The following is a 23,027-nucleotide window of genomic DNA, read 5'->3' as shown; positions in this document are numbered from 1 at the left end:
TACTGGAATGAAGGAATTGGTAAACATTATTAATACCTATCAAAATGGAGTATGATAAAGATAATATAAGTTTTGTTATATGTAAGACTTATAACAATGTAAGACTTAGCTTTGTATTTACTGAAAGATAGAAATTGTTATTATATCACTATTATAATGTATTATTTTCATTAACTCGTTATCTAAACACTTAAATTTAGTACTAAAATGTGTACAGCAGTATGATATTTAATTTTCTTGGGTTAAAAAGAACAAAAAATAAAATTAATCATCGATGGCCTACCAAATAAAAAGCCATTTAAAACATCTCAATTTTTATTGAAAAATTTATAAAAAGACAATAATCTATATTAAATGAACGCGGGAATACTTTTTACTTACAGTGTTAACTCCGTAGCCTCTCTAAGTAGAGCAACAAAAATTATTAAACACATCATAGGAGTTTTTTTTGTAACGTAGTTGCTTTAATTGATAGAATGTGCAAAATTATGAATGAAATTGCGCACCTTTCCCGAAAACTCATTCTTTCTTCTTTACAAAGGAACGAGGAAAAAAAGCAATCCATTGAGAGGAATAATTGTTCTAAAAAAAATTTGCTTAGTCTTCAGATGACAGAGTCAGACACTGACGGGAAGAATTACTTAATAATAGAGATGGATTTTCTAATAAAAAAAAATATTACTATATGCGTTATGTTGTCCAAAGTTCAAATCCGGGCTATGGCTTTCTGGCATTATGAAAAAATTTGACCCGAAATCGGTTGTTGAACCCGCTACCTGTCACATGCTGCTTCAAACGATGCGGGGTTCCTATACAAAAAAAAACAATGCCTAAGATATATGAAAAGGCCATTAATGAATTTAAAAAAGTGGACCTGAGGCTTTGATGAGTTTGCACTGCAAATTACATTAACAGGGATTACAAGATCTGGTAACAAAAGACGTAATTATATTCTGTCTTCAAATAGATTGGCAAATCTTTTGGTAGAGTTTATGCTATTCCCACCATACATTTCTGACCATTTTCCAGTTTTTGCAGAATTCAATAATCCATCAAAGCATTGAAGTTCCTTCTAGAAACTAAATGTGTTTCTCCGGGAAGCAGAAGGAACATGTAACAAGACATTTAAAGGAAGGAATTGTTATTAGATGCTAGTAAATCTCTTCATTCCTAGGAAATATCGAAAATTCGGCAAGGAAAATATTCATTAATAAAGAAAAAGAGGCTTCCTTCAAAAGAAAAAAAAACAAGTAGATGTCTAGAGGAAATGAGGAATAATAATAATACCATGAATGAAAAATTGGAGGAGATTATAGAATATGAAAACATGAGATCACAGTTTAGAATTATAAATAAAATGGTGGATTGAATGTAGAAGAAGTATATTTCTTCAAACATCTGGAAAAATTGCTAAATTGAGGAAAAAATGAATTCATAAAACTTTTCTTCTGCGAAATATCGGAAGATCTTGTGAAAATATCCACTGAAACTTGCTGATTTTATTTCAAATTATGTTGTTGTTCATTTTGAAAGTCAAGCAGTTAAATTAAAGGAAGATTTGGGCAAAAGAGCAAGCGTTTCAAGGTTGAGTATTAATCGACGAACAACTCGCTGCGGTCTTGTTTCTACGAACATAGAAGTATGTAGAAGGCGCTGAATCTCTCGTGGTTAAAACGAAACAGAAGTATTGGTAATTTGTGGGCAATTAAAATCAAAACAAATTTTTTACAGCAGATTGGTTTTCAATTTTGCTATATAGGTCCATCTGATATTTTTGGAGTGGTTAAAAGATTGGGACATTGTTGAACGAAGATGTTATCAGGATGGAGCTCTATCATTGAGAATGTTCTCCCTTTACTAGGTTAAAAAAACAACAACACTTAATTGTAATCATTGACTGCACAGTAGGAGTGAGTTCCATAGTATTGGAGGGATTACTTCTGTAAGCCAATATATATCAAACTGGAGCACCTTGTTGAATAAATTCTTTCTTTCTAAAAGAACTCAGCACTGTTCACTGGACGTGATTTTAAAAGTCCTCCAACCCTTAGAAGTCAGTTCTAACCAAATGATAAAGCAAGCATCACCTGTTGGTATTGGTCGTGAAGAGAATGCCCCATCATAAGTTACACCCTGAAGGTTCAAACGGGTTGGTATTAGCGATAGATATGGAACAAAAAGATTCAAATATCAATTTGAAGAATCCATTTACTAATACATGCCAAAAAGGACTGTGGTACAGACTAAGGACGTACTGCACTTTAATAAATAATTCTCGGGATAATTCTAATCGGAAAAATTGTTATTTTTGCCAAAAAGAATTGGAGACCTATTTTCATTTATTCTTCCAATGTATAAGAATTACTCCGATCCTAAGGATGGTGGAGATATATGTACAGAAAAACTTTTAATTAAGACTGAGTCTCTCCAAAAAAGCTCATTTTAATGTCTTCACAGTATCAGGATAGGAGGAAAATTTTAGTGGCTAATCTCCAAAGTGTAAGGTATAGTATACGCTGTGAAGCAAAATAACCACAAAATCCCTTCTTGGCTTTGTGATTACGTCTCTGAAGCGATATGAATTATCTTAATACTTTGCATTAAAATAAACATTAACTTTTTCCACAAACGGAATTTCCAAAAAAATTAATTATTTATTTGAGTATTTTTTTCTAGATCCATATTCAACAAAATATACTTTGAAATACTTTATGGGATTGAAAAGGTTTATTTTACACAAAATATGGTAATGTGTAAGAAACAAAATAGGAAAGCTTAGTATTTTTATGTTATGAACTAAGGGTACATATATACGGGGTGGGCAAAGGTTCTAGGAATAACGACCAAATTATTTTGTTGAACTCACATATTGCTGAAGGGTCATTTGAGACATTTGGGAGAAAAATAATATTCAATTTGTAATTAAATCATATTTATCACTTAAAAATGAAAAATAGGTATTGTTCATTAGCTATATATGTCATGTTAGTAAATTAATTAGGGTATTTTGGCAGAAAAATATTTGTTTTATTTGTATAAGATCATTAATGAATATAATATAAAAAAAAATCTGCAAAATAGCACTAATGAAATTAACGATTCAACAAATATAAATAATACCTATTTTTCATACTATCATTTAAAATAGAACAAATATATATGCAATCGCATATATCCATAAATTAAATATTGGTTTTCGGCCAAATGTTCAAAATGGTCTATCAGCAAAAAAAGATTACCTAATTCTATATACACGTGTAGAAAGTAAATATTTTGCGCTTGGGAAGCGGCAAACATGGGATTGCCGTCGAAAAAAATGTTTTACGAAACATTATAAAAAGTTACCTTTATTGTAATCTAGTACCTGAGTTTGTCTTGGGGCAATTTATGAAAATCAGTTAATTACTCCAATTTAAATATATAAAATACGATTTTTCGACTATTTAATTTACCATAACATTTAATGTCAAGCCAAAATTCTTAATTAGTATGATTTGTCCAAATCTGTTATTTGGAACCGAAGGGATTTTGAAAAAACAAACTTTTTAAAGACTTTTGCAAAATTGTCAATAACTTATTCGATATTCCAATATTTATCCACAATTATAAAATTATTTGGTGAAGGACAACTTGCACCTTTATGTTAAAAAAACTATAACTCTTAGACGTCTTAATGATAAATTATTCAATAAAATACACAAAAATGAAAAAATTGCATATTAATCCCCAAAGTTTAGAGTATGGACAATGAGGAACGTCACTCATCCAATAAGATTTTTAAACTGTGTAATACTCAACTTTAATTGTGACCTATAATTATGATACTAAATAAAACTTTACTGAATTTTCAATTTGTTTAAATTGCCTTTTGGAAAAGGTATGTTATGATTCCGTACCTTGTAAAAGGGTTCATTGGCCATTTGCTACTAACTCCAATTTCTTTGATTTTTTCCCATAGATGTTCAAGTCTCACATTTCAGAGAAAAGGGGATCAAATCCAAGAACAAAAGGCCGTTTCTAACATCCTATTTAACACTTTAATCCCACAATTCCATTTAAATATTATATCCAATAATAAACAGAAGACCATAAAAGGAAAATATTTTCTGTATCACAAAAACCATGTATTTCAAATTATAATTTAATATAAAACCAAATCATTGGTACAAATATGATGTATGGATATTCAAATATTATTTCGTATTTATAAATTTCCAATTACGGACAAATATATCTTAATACTCTTTTTTTTTTAAACGCATGCATAATTATATTTGAAGAACGAACTGTTTAAAAAATTGCCCTGAAAAAACTTAGATAAAACTTTAAGTATTTATAAAAGAACACACATAACATAGATATGTTATTTATTTATATATATAAACAAACATAGATTAAAGTAAATTTATTGTTGATGTATTTTTAGTATGGGTCTTGATGTATAGATTTACTTTTATAATTTTGATCAATTTTTGTCATCGTAAGCAAAAATTTTCCTACCACATATTTTAATTCCTACTTTTTTTATTGCCTTTCATTTAAAAAAGGTAATTGTTGAAGTACACAATTCAAAAAAGCAAAAAAATGTTGGTAGTTTTGACTAGTAATGAATACTCATTTGCCTGACTAAAAATCCTGAAACAATAAATTTAAATGCAAAAAGAAAGAAAAAATACATTTTGATTAACATCGATAAAAAAATCATGCGTATACATTAACGAAAAAAATCATGGGTATTAACTTTCAGATGAAATCATTATAAATATCACAGTAAGATAGTTTAAAGAGGGGAAAAAACAAACTTTTTGGGCGAAATTTGTTAGATAAATGCAAAAATAAGAAACACCATCAAAATTTAAAAAAAAACACAAATCTGAAAGGAAAAAAAGATAATTTACAGGTAGGCAGTAAATTAAAACAAAATATTTACAAGAAAATATTGTGACAGTATAATCATATGCTCAAGTGATTCATTCGCGAACAAATAAAAAACTTTTTTTATGCATTACTAATTTTAATACAATTCATGCAGAAACATCTTGTTTTTAATTAAAAGGCAAGCACCAAAATTTTTTTGCCTTAACTACTCTTTAAAAGTTAATATTTTAGTAGTTAGAAATTATAAATAATAAATTAATAATCACCATTCAAAAAAGAAAAAAAAATCTTCCATTTAGGATTGTCATTTCAAAGACCAAAATAATATTGTTTTGTATAAAGAAATAAAATTATATACGACAAAGTAATTGACATTTATGTGAATAAAATATGATAAAAAATTATAATTAGAATACACTTAACAAATGATAACATCAGTGATATTGCAAATGTTAATGTGAATTATACAAAAAAACAAACAAAAAAAAAACATTATTATTTTCCACATATACATAGAATATATATCGTTCTTCTTCAATGTAAAAAATGTGATAATATTCAGTTAGTGTTTTTATAAAGGGAAAATGTGATTCTTTTCCCACGCTTTTTATAAAATGTAATTTGAAGTATGATTGCATATCAAAAAATCTAGACTTGTAAAATAATTTTCCTATCAAAGTGTTGTTTCTCTTTTGCTTCCAGTTTCACTTCGATTCTCTGGCAATCTGTAAATATAAATAAAAAAACATTTATACCTTCATTGATTATCAACCATATTATAGAGAAATTTTATTACTATATTCCTTCATTTGATAGAATATATATAAGTCAAATTTTTACGGAAAACATCGAAAAAACATAAACTTTTGAATTTGAAAAACCTTTTGTGGTGTCCATTTGTAGTTAACTCAAATATATTTCCTCCTAACCTTTAATTATGTATAGTGGTGATGACAATTAGGCGTATTTTGGGAATGTTAAAAATAAAAATGAAATATTTGATTAATCCTATACAATTTATGTTACACACACGGCCTAGTTTTGTCGTTCTTAACCTGTTGTTTCTTCTTATTTATTTTCTTTTAATATTTTCACAATGATGCATTATACTATTATTGTGTTTTTTTTATTTCATTTTAACTTACTTGGACATTCTTACTTTATAATTCTTAATTTATTATAGTTGTTCTGTATCAAGTTAAAGTTGTTACAAAATGATTTAAGAAAAACAAATAGATACACAAATCAACATGAAATCAATCAACAGAAAAAAAGAAAAATATTTTGAAGAAGGGCAGCTTAACATTTTTTGTCACTAAATTGAAATTGATTTTATGTAACGAAACAAAAACGACCTTTTTATAAAAAATGTATAGTTTTATCGAGTACAGAGTGTTTCCTTGAAAAATATTTTTTCCCAACATCTATATAAAAAAATATGTTATATAATTTGTGGTAAAAGTTTTAAGATTCAAAAAATATTTTGATTAATTCTGTAAAATTTTCTTTATCAAAGAAAATTATATGTAAGTATAAAAAAAAAGAAAAAATTGATTTCCTCTTAGAAAGTCTAATTAATTCTTCGTTTATGATCAAAAAGACAAAAAATATGACTTGTCCTAAAGTGAAAAATAGATAATCCTAAAAAATAATTATTTTTAGAAGTAATGAAAGATTAATTGCTAGAATCATTTTTTTTTTTTGGCTATAAGTTAAGCTATCTATGCTTTAAGTGGGACACAACATTTATTATACATTTGCACATAATACATTTACTGAAAATTTGCTTCATAAAACGTTTAAAATAATAATCTGGAAAGATTAAAAAACTCTCCTTTTCAAAATGAATAGGTTCTGTAATTTAAAAAGTGATTTGATTGTAGGAGTGAAACTATCATAATAAATTCAATTTAGGGAATACGAAAATCTTTTTAAGGGATTCCCCTAATCAAAAAATTTTTATATCCGGAAGCTATATATGTTGAAAGATTCCATTGTTGAGGTAAAAATATTCTAATAAACAACGTTAGAAGATTTAATTTTTTTGATAGATGTGGTAACCCACTTTTATTGATAATATATAGAATGTTGCTCACTGTTATCAATGTTGGTTTATCAAAGTTGTTATAGAAGCCATTAGGAGCAAACAATCTGGAGACAAGGGTAAAAATTAGTTGACTAGTTTTAACTAACAGTCTTGCATTACCCTTTAGGTTCTTCTAAGTATTTTGAATGCAATCCAATTGATGGTATTAAAGATTTACACTCTGATGACCACGAAAACTGACATTTTGGGCTATGAAAATTATTTTAATATTTCTCGAGATAGAATCATGAAGGACCAAACTATCTCAAACTAAAGGGCAAAAAATTTTCCGCTTTTGTTTTGTAGTTATTTTTCCGAATTATTGTAAAAAGTTTTGTATATTACTCAAAACAATAACAATCACTTTTATGAAAATTTTATTTTTTATTTTTTTCTTGAAAAGTTGTTTGGATACAAAACTGTGTATTATCTGTTATTATAATCATAAATAAACATTACTATGTACAATTCTAAATGGTACATAGGACTCTGGAGAGTATGAATATAATTTATTTTATCTAAATAAATTTTGAAAAGTCACATACCTTAAGGCCACAATATATTCAATTATTACTAGGTAAAAAAATGTTTCCTAATTGTTCAAAAAATATTTGAAAAAAGTTAGACTAGCTTTATTAAATATTTAGAGGTATCTCAACGGCTTCAAAGTTTTGAATTTACATTCATAAAAAAACAAAATCATAGTATTTGTTTCAATAATTTCGATATACTTTAAATTAAAGCTTTTTTGTAAAATTAGATTGAGCTTTCCATGAAAGGTATATAAAAATATCACTAAGACTATAGTTATAAAAGATCTAACTTTTTTCGCTGAATTTAATTTTTATTGTAAAATTTGATATTTATTTTTTCAATAGTTTGTTGGAATATGCTACAGAATTAGAAAAGGGGTCATGAAATAAATATCAGTATATATTTTTTTTGAAATTATTAAAGATTATATTAAATGTCAAATTGATAGAAGTCAATATCTTTTCTTTTTTTTTGCAAAGAAGCTTTAATTTATGGACATGTGTTTAAGTAATTACGGAGTTTTTTCTTCAAAAAATGTAAAATTTTAGTCGTTTAAATACCTATATATTTTTTTAACAGTTCAAAATTTTTAACGAATTTTTTTAAATTTTTTTTTATGTTTAGGAATAATTTTAGAATTTAAACCATTTATTTAAAAAAAAATGAAATTATTTTTGCCCTAACGTACATTTCTACTCAATGCAAATAACATTTTTGACATTGTTTTCCATGTACATATTTTTTTTAAAAGAAATGACTGTTATCTTCTGACATTCTGTTTGTTTTTCACAAACATTAACATATATAAATTTTGTCAAAGGATACAAATCAAAACAGACTTACAACAACAATTTTGTTTTTGTAATCAGTAAAATATTTTACTAGTTAGATTTTTTGTTTGTTAAGAAACTTTAATACCTTTACTAATTCCTTTTTTAGATAGAAATAATTGACTCTTTATCATGAATGATAGGTTATAATATAATTATTATTTTTTGTATAAATTGATTTGTAAAACTACATAACAAATTATTATATTTTCATTGATATGAAATTGATTTTATTGTCATTGCCTTGTTTTCAGTTATCTTTCTCTGTATTTGCAAAATTTGTATTTGTCAAATAATGTATCAGCAAAATACAATAATTCATTTTTGTAACAAATTGAGTTTTCAAATAAATGATAAAATGTTTTACGGATCACACATTTTGATTGAATTTTCTTTATGTTGAATAATAAATATTGAGCTTTATCTTTTAGAGGAGTAAAATTAGATGTGATTAATTTCTTTTGTTATTTATTAAATAAAAATTCCGGTACTCAATTTCTGTAAATTTTGAATTATAATAATTTTTGTATAGAGTTGTAAAAAATATTATCTAAAACGAGAAAGATACTTTTAGTAATTTATTCTAAACAGTCTCTTTCAACTGTCGTTATTTTATCATTCTTGAAGAGTGATCATCTTAATAGAAAGTGACTGTCATCATGAACTACGTAGAGTAACACTGGGGATTTGAAGAGGACTAATGAGTGATTTGTGCTTAATTCCTTCATGTTTCATTCATACTTACTTGTAACTAATCTAATAAAACGTCATGTCTGCTAAATTGCTCTCCTTAACTTACTCTTACATTTATCATTATATTTTAACAAACTGCGATGTCCTTTTTTTTATATCAACTTTACTAATGTAAAGTGTATGTCCAAATGTGCTAAGGAAATTTCATTAGAATTTTCTACCATCTATAACGTAAATAAATTGTAGAAACCAAAAAGACCTTCAACAATTACGAGGGTTAATAATGACAAATAATATATTTATCGAATGCTAATTAACTAAGGTATCAAATTGAATATTTTGTTATAAATTTGGGGAAAAAAATATGGTCAAAAGAGCTATTTCTATTTAGTTGATAATTTTTTAATCTTTTATTTTTAGCATTGCTGGGACTTCCGAAAGGACGTTGAGCAATTCTAGTAGGTCCCTCAGCGTCACAGTTCTGAAGGAAATATAGTAGTTGCCTTTCAAGCAGTTTTGATGCCAGATATTGTTAAAAAATTGGGAGGAGGGATTACTTTTAAATAAGGCCAAGAAATAGGTGTTTCATTCAATGACCGATTTTTTGTAGTAAGGTTGTTTTTCGGAAATTAATATAATATATAAAAAAGAAAAAAATAGTAATTTTATGTCATTAGAAAATTATAATAATGAAATTGGTCCAAAATTGAATCCATTAAAACTTACTCTCTACAATTACAATTGAAGACATGTGCATTGTTTTATATATATGAAAAACTATACATTTTTCAAATGTGGTTCAGCATATAGTACATATTTCTGAACAAAAGTTCAGTATATCAAGTGATACATTCAAAAAAATCAAAATTAAAGAAGTCAATTAAATAACTAAATTTAAAAATAATTTTAATTCTACCTGTGGATTGTTTGATCTGATATTTGTATGAAATTCATATAAGTCGCTATAAATAATAATCTTCCATTGACCTATAATTAAAACTAATTAATAAGTTGACAAATCAATTTTTACGAAGTTGTATTAAACTGAATTTGAAAGACTAGCACAAAAAAATTTAAATTAGATTTTGATAAATTGTGAAATTAGAAATATCTGTAATCCTCTCGAAAACTTAAATATTCCTACTGTTTAAACATTAAGTTGAATTAAATAATATATTGTTCAATTTAAAAATAGACAAAAAAACACGTGTGGAGCTGATTAGTGCTATCATGCATTTTCTTATGATATATTTAAATATATTAGAAATACAATTTTATAAATTATGTAGATATACTAAAACAAAACATTAATTTTTTTTTGATAATGGTTTTTTTTGTTTAATTGAAACATCAAAATCTGATAAAACTTATGTGAAAGATTAAAATATTTTGTAGCTGTGTGTGGTGATGAGCTCTAAATTCTATAAAATTTGATTAAATTATATAACAATATTCTTTTCATGCAAATTTATATTTAATAAAGTTTTCTTTTTAGAAAAATAAATAAAAAAAAACTCATTTCGACAAAACAGGTGACATTGAAAAACATTTGTGCAAATAAAAATCTACAAAAAATTGTATAATGACATTAAGAGCTTTTTTTAATTAGCTTACCTCAGTTCCATAACTAATCTTTATAAATAAACTTATTTTCCAATTCATAATCACCTTAAATTAACACATAATATATCATTATTTGATTACGGTTAATTATTTCTTCTTACATTATAAATATTTTTCTTTTTGCAATGGTAAAAAAGTGACCTTGGAATTTTTTTGGATTTATTTATTAATTCATTTTACTCCCTCAATTGAAGGAAACTTTAATATTTTCCAATCAAATACGTCTTTTGCACCCTAAGTGTGTATTTACTCTCTCTTTAGGGGTGTGATATAAATTTGAGCATATTTGGTGTTAGAGTTGATACCTTTGTAAAAATCCTTGGGACATTATATTTAAAATAAGAGTGTATTTTGGAAACCTGAAAAAATTTGTCTTCCAATTATGTAATTCTTTATATTTGGAAAATTCGCACGTATTAACAGACAAAAAGTGCAATAGTTTATGGTTAGTAATGTAAATCGTGTGAATTTTTAGATGGCTTGTTTGAATGAAATTGGTAAACGGAAGATTATTTTTCTGCTAATGTGATTACTAACTCATAATTATTAAACTTTTTTTAGTTTTACATTCAATCGTATTCGGAATCTGATTTAATAAAAGACGAAAAAACCTTGAGGATTTGTTTTCGGAGTTATAATCGTGAGGCCTTGTTGCGCTCAGAGTATAATTGAAGATTCACATCAAATTAATTCTTGCTAAAGTCCTCGTTAATCTTTTTCTTCCTTCTTTCCTTCTTACATGTGATTCCAAATCATATATTTGAAAGTCATGACAAATAAACTGCTTTCCTCTGAAATATACTTCTAATGGTTAGGGTTACAATTGTCTTATTTTAACATGCCCCAAAAACAAACAATTTTCAGCATTTTTTATACGCATAAAAAATAGCTGTCAGCATATATTTCGTCTTTCTTTTGTAACCAACATATACTTTTAAAAATAATCATTATTTTTAAAATCCCTTTTAGATAGTTTTATAATTTATAACGATTTGACCTTAAAATTATATTAAGTTTGAAAAATTTGTCGAAATTGCAATGAACGTAAAAACCCAAGTAGGATAATGGCATAACAAGTATGCTAACTTTGAAACACCTCATATTTACTGATGAAGACCAATATCAGCGAAATTGCTCCTTGCTTGCTAATAAAGTTAAATTTACAAAATTGTCGGCGACTGAAATGCACTTTATTTTAAATTTATGCTCAAGAGGATTTCGAAAATCTTCAAATCCATTCCTAATATTTTTATTATTGAAAGCGATATGGCTAAAATATTATCTTTTCTTATGAAAAAAAATGTCAAAATCATCGTCAGCATAAAATCCCCACTGGAGAGCAGTAGGGCCACTAGCCCCTTTTTGAGGGTTTTGAGTCTCTCTAAAAGTTAATCATATATTAAATATAGGTATGTCTATTTTTCGCATTATCCTACATGGCATCTAAAATCGTCAAAAGTTTATTCTGAAATTTAGTAAGTAGACGTATAAAATGACCAAGAATATTTCCATGATATTTTTTTTGCGGCTCCAGGGTAATTATGTGCCTATTATTGACCAAAGTATGACCTTATTTCTATTTTATATTTCTAAATCTCCCTCCTTTCTCTATCTTTTCCATTTTCTCTTCTCTCTATGCATCTTTCTACATCCTTCTCACTGTTTCTTTTCTTCTACCTTCATTCTTTGTTTCTATTTCCCTTTATACCTCCTGGTAATGTAGCCACCCTTTCCAATTTTATACATATTTAAAATAAACCTATTTATGTTATTAACTGTATATGTTTAGTTGTAGCTAAGCTTTTGTAGAGTAATGCCACTCCCCCAATCCCACCAAACAAAAAGCGATTAAAATAACAACTCCCAAGCACGCGTGGATTTCGACAATTTCCTCATCTTCAACTATTTTACAAAGTTGGAACAAGGATGTACAAATCATTTACTGATTATTAAGGAAGTTGTAGACTCATAATAATCTGGTATAAAAGAACATATATAGAAGCCACAGACATATAAGATGGATTTTTTTATGTATGACGGAATACAATATCTAAATATGAACACCATTTTTTAAGGTTGTTTCATGTCTGATTATGTATAAATTAAATGTTAGTGAAGCTTTATTTAGAAGCATTTATAATGTATAACTATTTCACATAAATAGCTCTATGTACATTTTTATAACTCGGGAAGTTCTGCAGGTCTATTACTTATTTTTTACAACAAGTACGCTTCCTTTATTTAAATATGGTAAAATCTTTTGTAACTGGTAATTCTGGCAGTATACTTCTTCTCTTGTTGAATATTTTCCGGTTGAGATATTTCCCACCTTTTTTATGTTTTATATTAAAGACTCAACTTCAACTAAACCCTTTATTGGGTAGATGGGTTAAATAAAAATAACGAAAGAGTGAGAAGTCACGGATCATGAGTTTATTCCGAATGGGTTAATTTATTAGTGGCAACTTATCTATAGATTTGATCTTACTTGAGGCTGAAGAAATTTAAGAAACTCAATTGATAGTAAGAAGAATTAGACTAAAGATAAAGCTCGAATATATAATATAAAAACATAAAAAGAGTGGATAATATTAGGTCATTGAGCTTCTAGGGGCCATCAAAGATGTGTGTTGCATAGCATTGTCTAGTTGAAACACGATTCTTCCCCTATTTACCAATTTTGGCCGCTTCTGTTCGATTGATAGCTTCAAAACAGTCGATTTGTGAACAATAAAGGAAATAATTGAGCATTTAGCCATAGGAGAACAGCTCAGAGTAGATTTTCCCATGCCACTCCCACTAAACACACAGCAATATCTTCCTCCTAGTCAATTCATTCTTGGTCACAGTCCGAGCCGTTTGGTTGACCTTCAATTAATATCACTGTCACTTTTCATTTACGTAAGTGATCCATTTTTCAATGTCAGTCACATTATAAGATTTTCCTTTTCAGGAAGTAAAAATGTAATTTATGGCGAATTTCTCCCTTTGAGATATCTATTCTCCACCCACGATAATTAACGAATGAAACAACCAAGGGCAATATTGTTCAAAAAAGTGTTTTAGTATACATTGACAACTTTATGTTATCATCCGATGTGAGCAAGAATAAAGAAGATATACTTAGTTAAAAAATAATACTGGTGAATAAACTTTAAAGAATAACGTTTTATTAAATTTTGTAAATGCATCTTCACTATAAATTTTTAGGTAATTCTAATTTTTATAAATTATTAGCTGTCGAAATATAATTATAATTTGCATTGTATACAGGCCCGATACTGCTTTGGTTTGTGTTGTGCAACAGTGGTTTGAGAGATTGAATTTTGAATATTCTTTCAAAAAAAGTTATCCTCTACTGTGAACAACTAAGCTGTTTCAAGCTAGTGATCTAACAGAACCGACCAGTATTGGTGAAAAGGAGACAACAATATATAGTCAAAACAACGCCAGCCTGCACACATCTTGGATGACACACTACTAACTCCAGGAGTTCACATTAGAAGTTCTTATACATCTGCCCTACAGTCCCAAACTGTCAACAAGTAACAACCACCTGTTCTTATCTATGGCTAACACGCTTGGGGGTATAAATTTGACCTCAATAGAGGCCTGTGAAAATTGGTTGTCCGAGTTTTTGCCAATAGGGACAAGGACTTCTACGAGAAGTTCAATATGAAGTTGGGTTATCATTGGCAACAAATTATCGAAGAGAAGAAGGCATACTTGTCTGAGATCTGATTATTGTAGCACTTCTTATAAAGCATAGAATTAAAGCCAAAAATATTAAATTACTTTTTCCCTAACCTATAATAAGTAAATATTATATCTATGAATGGTCTTTGAACTCCATAAATATATGATGTATCATAAATAGTCTTTATATAAGGACGACCGTGCATTTTTGAACTTTTGCACATTAAGTACAAGAGAATAATTTCTCCTGAGCACTTTGTCTACTAAGTTATGTTGTTCTATTGACTTTTATTAATATATATTTAGCTTCCTGACTTATCTGCATATATACTAGTAGTTATGATCAACTATAAATCATTGTTTTACTTCTAATTTTGGCTATTTCTGATCAAGGTTTATAAAATTTTTATTTTCCATTATAATTGATCTTTGATGATAAAATTTTAACAAATGGAAATACAAATAATAAACACTAAACTTTCTCCAAAATTTCGATATTTATTTTTTAATTTACAAATTAGTATTTTTATAAAAATCAAAATTAATAGAGTATGTTTTGGACTATGAGTAACAATAATATTATTATATAATAAGTTAATAGATTATATCTATTAGTGTACACTAGTGTAAATAATTTTCCGAAGGTTTTATATACTTTTAATCCGTTATTGGAAACCATTTAACGCATTAGAAAATATATTATCATACTCACTACATATAATCTTTTTTTATGGTGAAAAATTCAAACTTGACTTTTGAACGATAATCTACCAGATGAAAGAAGATTTGTAATAAGTGAAAAGTTTGTGAAAAATTGGAAAACAATGAGTGGCTCTTTGTCATTTATTTGTTTGATACGACTTTTACAGAGGTGGAATTAATAAAAAAACAAATCGTCAAAAGTTCAACTTAATACTAATAATGCTTAGATGAATTGATTTACATATCCTATGTTTCATGTCTATGTAGGACTACTATCAGTGATATAACATACAAAATTTTAGTCAAATCCGTTGAAATGATTCATATATATTTTGTTTCTTTACGTCATGGTTATAGAAAAAACACACATTAACAGGGTACATAGAGGACGTGGATATTGTAAGTATATATAAAATTATTCATGTAAATTATTACTATATTGACATAAAAGACCTTCAACTAATATTTCTGTGCAAACACATTTCTTTACTATTCTTAGTAGAATCATTAGAAAACCCCTTATTTTTTTATCATATTTTACTTTCTTGTGTTTTGCCTCTCTCTATTTCTTTAATAAAATAAAAACGGTCCTCAACTTGTTTTATATATACTCAACAAATTTTATATTTATTATTTGGTGTGGAAATCTTTTTGTTTGTAAACCTTTATCAAAAGTAAAAACATTTATATTACTTCCTCCAAGAAACTATATGTACCTACATAGTTATATTAGGCTGATACTTGGTATTTCTGGATAATATTATTTTTTATTATTATAGTAAATAAAAAACAAAAAGTGAAGTATAAAGTAAATTCCAGAAATCAATATTGTACTCTTTTGTACTTCCTTTTTCCTTAAAAAGATCACCAAAACTGTAGTCTCGAAATAAAATTGTGTTATAATGAAAGTATAAAAATGTCAGAGGGAATTATCTACAAAAATATTCTTTTGTTAACAGATGCTTGATTGATGTGACTAGCTGTTTCAGCGGTTTAGGAGAACAAATATTTAATTGACAGTTTGATGCCTTAATTTTGTCCACTCACATCAACTTTTTCAAACGAATGGCGCATAACAACTGCACGTTCCAAATGGATATATCCTTGGTGATAAATTGTTCAAACGCTTTTTCTGTATGATAAATGCTAATTTAAGACTACATTGGCATTGAAGGCCAAAACAAATAATTACCAGAATCACTTCCTGAGTCTTAAAAACCTACATTAAATGTTTGAGCAAAAACCATTGCTTGGGATTGTCGTAATCCCCTGACATAAACATCCCACATACAGACATTTGCATTTAATATATATATCTATATTTAGTAATAGTGACATAGAAAAAATCTCCCTTAGTTGGTATAAAAAAAGGTATGGGAAATAAGACGTGCGTTTTCATACATAGTTATTCCATCATTCAACTAACTTGATGCCAATGAATAATTAATAACTAATAAATATGGTATGGTTTAGATAGCCAGGTACTTTCAATGAAGCAAGCCTTTAACTGTTCCTTTTAGGCAACATCACTGAAGGGTCATCCATGTCAAATTAACGAGGGGATTTGACCCGACCATCTCAGATTTGGATGATTTTTGGCTCACAAGCTCAAATGTATGAGTAAATTAAGTTTGTCAAATTTCAGAACATAATTCTGTGTCTTTTCAGAGATATAGATACTCGTCTCAGATCAAAAATTTTAACGTCGCTCTAACGCCTCTTTACCGGACGCAACATTTTCATTTAAATTTTTTATCCAAAGGAGCTAACCTCTTAAAAATATTTTTTAGTCTAAAACTAATTCATGAGTTACTTCATATAACTAAATTTTTTGAAAGAGTTATTTTAGAAGTATATAATTACAAACATTTCATGTTTTTGATTTATATCTTTTTTTTGTTCTTGCGTTATTTATAATCTACATTTTGCTTTTTTGAATAGATAAATATATTTTTGTAAACTCATTTATAAGTTAATTTATTCAGTTTTTTTTGTAAGATGAGTGTTATTTATATTCCATGTTATATATGTATCAAACTCGTAAATATAGTCAGATTGGCACAAATTTGTTGTAAAATTCTGAAAGTTGTTCCTACAACTACACTTTTTAGACTCAAAGCTTTTAAATGATATATCAAAAGCTCCAATGGATGATAGTATATCTATGAAAACACATCAAACACAACGAACCCTTGATTAAAGGTTATCCAAAATGTCTATGAAAAGCTTGGGAGAAAACATGAAAAGTTTTTAGGTCATAATTTCATGACTGCTGAAGGAGCTTGTTTGATGTCGTATGTTTTGGTCCCAAGGCAAATGTTGACATAAATTCTTATAAAGAAACAGGCAACACGATGTAAGACAGTCGTTGACTTTTTAAATAGAGCATGAACAGACTAAACAAATTAATATTTTTAACGTGCTACGCCAGTCTGTTGCTTGTTGTTTTAAATAGTAGCTTAAAGAAAGGGCGCATGCTGTGAAAAAAATTTCACAAACTATTATTTTTACAATCAAAAATATTTGAAGGAAATCGGGTGTAATTTTTTTAGAATAGATAATCCAAAGAATATTTTTTTTTTCAGCTGTTGTCTTTATTATTTAACTCCTGAGTAGTGAACATTCATAACTAAATAGATTTAATTTTAATGATAACCTGTTTGAGCATTCGTGTGAGCCCATAAAAGACAGATTGTAACTCTGATAATTTGTCGTGGAGTTATAATTGTACGTCCTTCTTAGACTTAGAGTAGAATGGCGGATTGATAAACTGTATATTCGTGGTGTCTGGTCTAAAAAATTACAATCATTATCATTTTATATAGCTCAGATACTTTTTTTGTATTATCTTTAGTTTTATCAATACTAATAAACTTTTAATTGTCGTACAATTTACACATAAACAACTATATTTTTAGACTTAATGCTTCTTCTGATTTGAAAATATACTTAAAAGAACAGAATCTTGGTTCCTTCATCAATCACAATATGTTTAAGAAATATTGCAGCAGAATTAGATCTATGGGAATAAAATAATATTTTGTATATACAATCCTTTTTTTATGCTCTAAATAAGATCTAGGCCCATAAAATAACAAAATATTATTATATTAAACAAAACCCTTAAAATATAATGAGTTTTTTTTTTGTTTTGTTTTTTACTTTTGAATTATATTTTCCAAAAATTGAATTATTACATATCAAATATAAGCACATACTTCAAAGTAACATTCAATTTTGCGTAAAGAAAATTAACATATATATCAAATTTTGTTCTTTTTTTATTACTCAAAAAAGCCTCCAACCTATAAGAATAAGCAAAACTACTCAAAAACTTCAAATAAAAAATTAGAAACATCCTTATTTTATAATAAAAAGTAATAATTGAATATTTAATTAAAAAGAATACTTTTGTAATCAGTAATTCCTACTAGAGAAATGATATTACATTCTAATTGAACTTCATTGCTAATAAAAAGTTAACCAATCAACTTTTTCCCTTTAGGTGACAATCAAATACTAATACAACTTTACACTCAGAGATAAAATAATATACGGTGAAGCCTCATAATACGAGTTGAACTTGTTCCTTGGCCAGAATTAATAAATAAAGGGAATTTATAAAAAAAAAATATGATTAAAACTAGACATTATGCTTCAAGTGCCTCTCAAGTTCCGTTTCCGACTCTCGATCAGCCCGTATTTTAGTAAAAATTGTCTATATTATGCCACTCTTATTTTTAAGTATTACTGTATCTTTCATTTTAACATTTGTTCTGCTGCAGACGGGGAATTTCAACATACAGCAGCCTTACTATGCCAAAATATTAATCGAAATCACTTTTTCATTTCTAACTCGTGCACTGAAAAGTCCCAGCCATAACAAAGAAAACCCTAATTTATCGTTCAAAATTGGATTTTTTTACCTATTATTTATTACCTATAATTTTTTTATTTGATTTATTGTGGAAAGTCCTCATAACTCTTTGACATTCATTGCCTACCTTAAACGGTATTTTTCCCATGGAAAAGAAATATAAAATAAAAACATAAAATTATGTTTGATCCATTACTTGAGCAACAACAAACGTAGCGTCACACTTAGCACAATAATTCATAAACTAAAGAACATATTATCATGAACGTTTGACAGCTGTCTTTTGAAAAATATCGCCAAATATTTGTGAAGCCCTAGACTTTTCAGCTCATATACTATGTATTTGTTCCACATTGAGGTATTTCATTAATTTGACTAACTGCGTTCTGTTTTATTTTACACACGTCTTTATAATAGCTTTTTCACTCAAATATTAATAACAAGTAAAATATAGCCCCTTATAGCACTTTTGACAAGGACTGATTGAGTTATTTTACTCTTCCCAACATTTTTTTTATCACTAAAAGCGGCATTTAAATGTGTTTGAATACTAAGAGATATGCGCATTTGTATACAATTACAGCTCTTGATACTAATATGTACTTAAGTACATATAACATTAAAAGATTTCCCCCAAAAAAAAAAAAAAAAAAAGTAGAAAGAAGAGATTACCTCTATAGTTGACGTGTTCACCAGGATCTTGTGAGTGGATGTTTGAACTCCTCTTCCCTTATCAGGTCAAGAAAACATGAGGTCTTGGATTCTCACGAAAAGTATATTCGTTAAATCTTAAAAGTATATAATAGTAAAATACCCCCGTAAATTTCGAGGGCCAATCATTACTTTTACATGAGATATGTAGAGTTTTGTAAAACGTTAAAAATCTGCCTCAATATCAGTCACACTTTGTACATATATTTAATATATATTCAATTCAATTTCTTAGCTTATTGATGGATTAATTGAAGTAATAACAAATATATTTATCTCTAATCGATGCAACTACATTTGACCCATAGAAATAAAAGAATACAAAAAATTGAACTCTTAAATGCAGAATATCAAAAACGATATATCAAAAGCCATACAATATATGTATACAAGTTGCAGTTTTACAATTAAGAATTTTAAACCTGTTTTTCTTCGGAATCCTCAATCGTACAAATTTAAAAACCAATTTATCAGATTCAAAAGACAATGTTGTATAAGTTCTGTTTAAAAAGCGTTGAGAATATACTCCGAGTACGACCGTCGTACAACAATCATTGTCACCCTCCGTGCAGGTCGTGCAGCGTCCAAAAAGATCCTCGACTTTCTCAAATTGTCCTCTGCCACTGTGTACAAAATCGCAATGGTGTTCAAGGAGTATGGAGGGATGAGAACACAGCTATGTAGAAGATTGGTTTTCGGACAATTTGGAGATGTTCTGGTCTAAGGAAATATGCCCCTTAGCTCCTGGGACTACCATCTTTTGTACTATTTGGTGTGGGGCGTCTTGGACAGGGAGTCCAAGAAGCGTACTCACAACAACTCGGCTTCTCTGAGAGACTCCATTATTGAGGCTGTCAACAATATGAATATTGATCACTTGATCAAGGTATGCCGCAGGTTCCGCGCCCGGTTGGAGGCCGTGATTGATGATGAGGGTGGTTGGATTGAATGACTAGGCTCAATGGGGATCCCTATGTTTGTATACTAATTGATTTGTAAATATCTCTACAATTTAAGAAATGTCCTTTGCTCAAAAATTCTTAATTGTAAAACTGCACCCTCTAAATATATATTTATAATAGTAGTTGCAGAGCAAGAAGTTTATAAATCTACCACAGCAAAGTTTGTGTACAAAATCGACACAAACTTAACACTACTCTCTATGAGTCATAAAATTCTTCCAGAATTCTTGATATCATTATCCCTAATGAAAATTTGTTGCATCAAAACATTAGTGCATTTGCGCACCTTTTCATTTCAAAAGCAGTTTAAAATATTTACATATGTGTAAAAACTAAAAAAAATATTAAAGGGAACACCGGGGACAGATCCAACATGGGACTTTTTTTTATGTTCATTAATCATGTGGTATAATATACAGGGGCACACACTACAATTGAAACAAACTTTGACCTCATCGAGATCCCGTACTATTGCATTACAGCGGAATTTTTGTTTACTCATATGGGACGTTATGGGACTAATAATATACATTTTGCTTTATTACTATTCTGAAATATTCAAAATTCTATAAATTTCCATCCAACATATACTCCTTCACAAGGTCTAATTAGGCTAAATTCATAATTTCATAGTGAAGTCAATAATAAAAACTCTGAAACAACTTATTCAATACTAAAATTTTCTGTTATGAAGTGAAAAGTTTACTCATTGAAATAATTCAAGCAATGTTTGAAGGAAATGGAGAGGATTTATATAAAATGAATATGGTGTTACCTTCAATGCTACTAAATAAATCAAAAAATTCATCACATAGCGTCATGTTCAGTATGGGGATGGCATTGTATTTTGTTTCAATTATAGTCTACGACCCTGCAGAGCAAATTAATTAAGAAAATCAATCATTTTTGTCAATTTCTCTTAAAAAGAAATATTAATTTTGAGGATTTTAGTTTAAATCAACCAAAAAAGAAAAATAACGAAAGATAGTCTCATTTGACTGTTAGACAATGTGACAATTGCTACAGTAATTCAGGTTTAGTATTTTAAAAAATTGAAATATTGTCTCTCTTGTCTCAAATAACTTGCACAAGACTATATTAGAAGTTAATAATTCAATGTACAACTTTAAAAGCTCATTGATACTTTATTTCAATTTGTTTATTTTTTTAAACGACCTTGTATGTGGGACAATTGCAATATTTGACAGGTTTAATTCATTTCCATTTGCGGAAATTAATCAAAATTATCTAAATTGATTCAACCAATAGGTTAAAAATGTTGGTAAGTTGTCCAAAAACTTTGTGTGGCTGGGTCATAATAGCCATAGGTAAGTCAAGCAGAAGCAAAAAGTCTCGCAAAAGTCTTTAATTATAAACTGTCATTACCTTCAAGGATGCATTAGTATTAGAAGTTTTTCAGTAGCATAGATATATATTTATATCAACTATGAACTTATTTTTTAGAATCAATTGATTACTACCTGAGAAAATGAATCCCTCACTCTTGCGATTTTTCTAAAAATTGTTCTATGGAGCCACATTCAAATAGTCATATCTTCCAAAATAGAAGTTTTTCTATAAAATTAAGTATTATATTAGAATGAACCTTGATTGATAAAACTGAATGCAGAGAATGAACGAAAAATTAAAGAATTTTTTTTTTAGAAAGGATATATTATCACAATTTTTACTTATAAATTACGAATTTATTTTTCATTTCAATTAAATTCACCAAAATTTGAAAATAAATTGCCAAATATAGGAATATTAAATGCTTGAAAATACACTTTTACGTAAATAACAAAATGAATCTATTAGCACTAAACATTTAGGGACCACACTAAAAATATTTGGCTTTAAAAGTAGTATAAACATAATTAAGAGCAGTTAAATAAATTTTGAAAATAAAGAAAATTTCAGTTCTTTAATAAAGGGCTAAAACTTTAGCTTAAATAATGTTTAAATATTTATTTCATTAAAAAAACCGAAAATATTCCATTCAAAGCCATTGTTAATATGATGTTATGATTTGCAAATCATAATAATTGAAAAATTAACAGGCATTTATATTCAGAAATAGATTTTTCAACTACTTTATATCTGTTTATAGGAGCTCTATTTTTTTAATTGAGCTGTATATTCAAAAAGAAAACTATCCCACAATTTCAAACTGCCATCAAAATAATTTATTGTTTTTTTGTATCTTTGTCTATAGAATAAACCATTACAAAATGGGTATATGACTTTATTTTATGTTGAGGTGTTGAAAATTTCCAAAAGTATTACAGTTATCTGTGAAAAACAACATATTGTTAACAATAAAAATTTGTTTAATATTTTGGATAAAAAAATTATTTTTTAAAGATACAACTAATGTTTAATATTAATCTTTTAATGTTGAACCTTTTCAAACATATTATTTAATATTAAAGCAT

The 23,027-nt window shown here is 27.6% G+C and overlaps 1 protein-coding gene across 19 annotated transcripts in view; it reads right to left on the bottom strand.

The window, feature by feature from the left end:
* Positions 1 to 4,102: 4,102 nt before the first annotated feature.
* LOC121124502 (uncharacterized) overlaps positions 4,103 to 23,027 on the bottom strand; it is a 156,068-nt gene continuing 137,143 nt past the window's right edge. For 7 of the 19 annotated variants that reach the window (XM_071890975.1, XM_040719664.2, XM_071890969.1 and 4 more), the window contains one exon: positions 4,103 to 5,603. In XM_071890975.1, coding sequence (XP_071747076.1) covers positions 5,552 to 5,603 — 52 coding nt within the window. In that variant the 3' untranslated portion in view covers positions 4,103 to 5,551. Of the gene's footprint in view, positions 5,604 to 9,937; positions 10,009 to 10,635; positions 10,690 to 23,027 lie in introns of all 19 variants that reach the window. The other 12 variants (XR_011781722.1, XR_011781727.1, XR_011781723.1 and 9 more) reach the window with 3 other exon arrangements.

Source organism: Lepeophtheirus salmonis, chromosome 9, assembly GCF_016086655.4.
Source record: "Lepeophtheirus salmonis chromosome 9, UVic_Lsal_1.4, whole genome shotgun sequence".
NCBI classification, from domain to species: Eukaryota; Metazoa; Arthropoda; class Copepoda; order Siphonostomatoida; family Caligidae; genus Lepeophtheirus; species Lepeophtheirus salmonis.
This window is presented reverse-complemented; position numbering and strand designations above follow the sequence as displayed.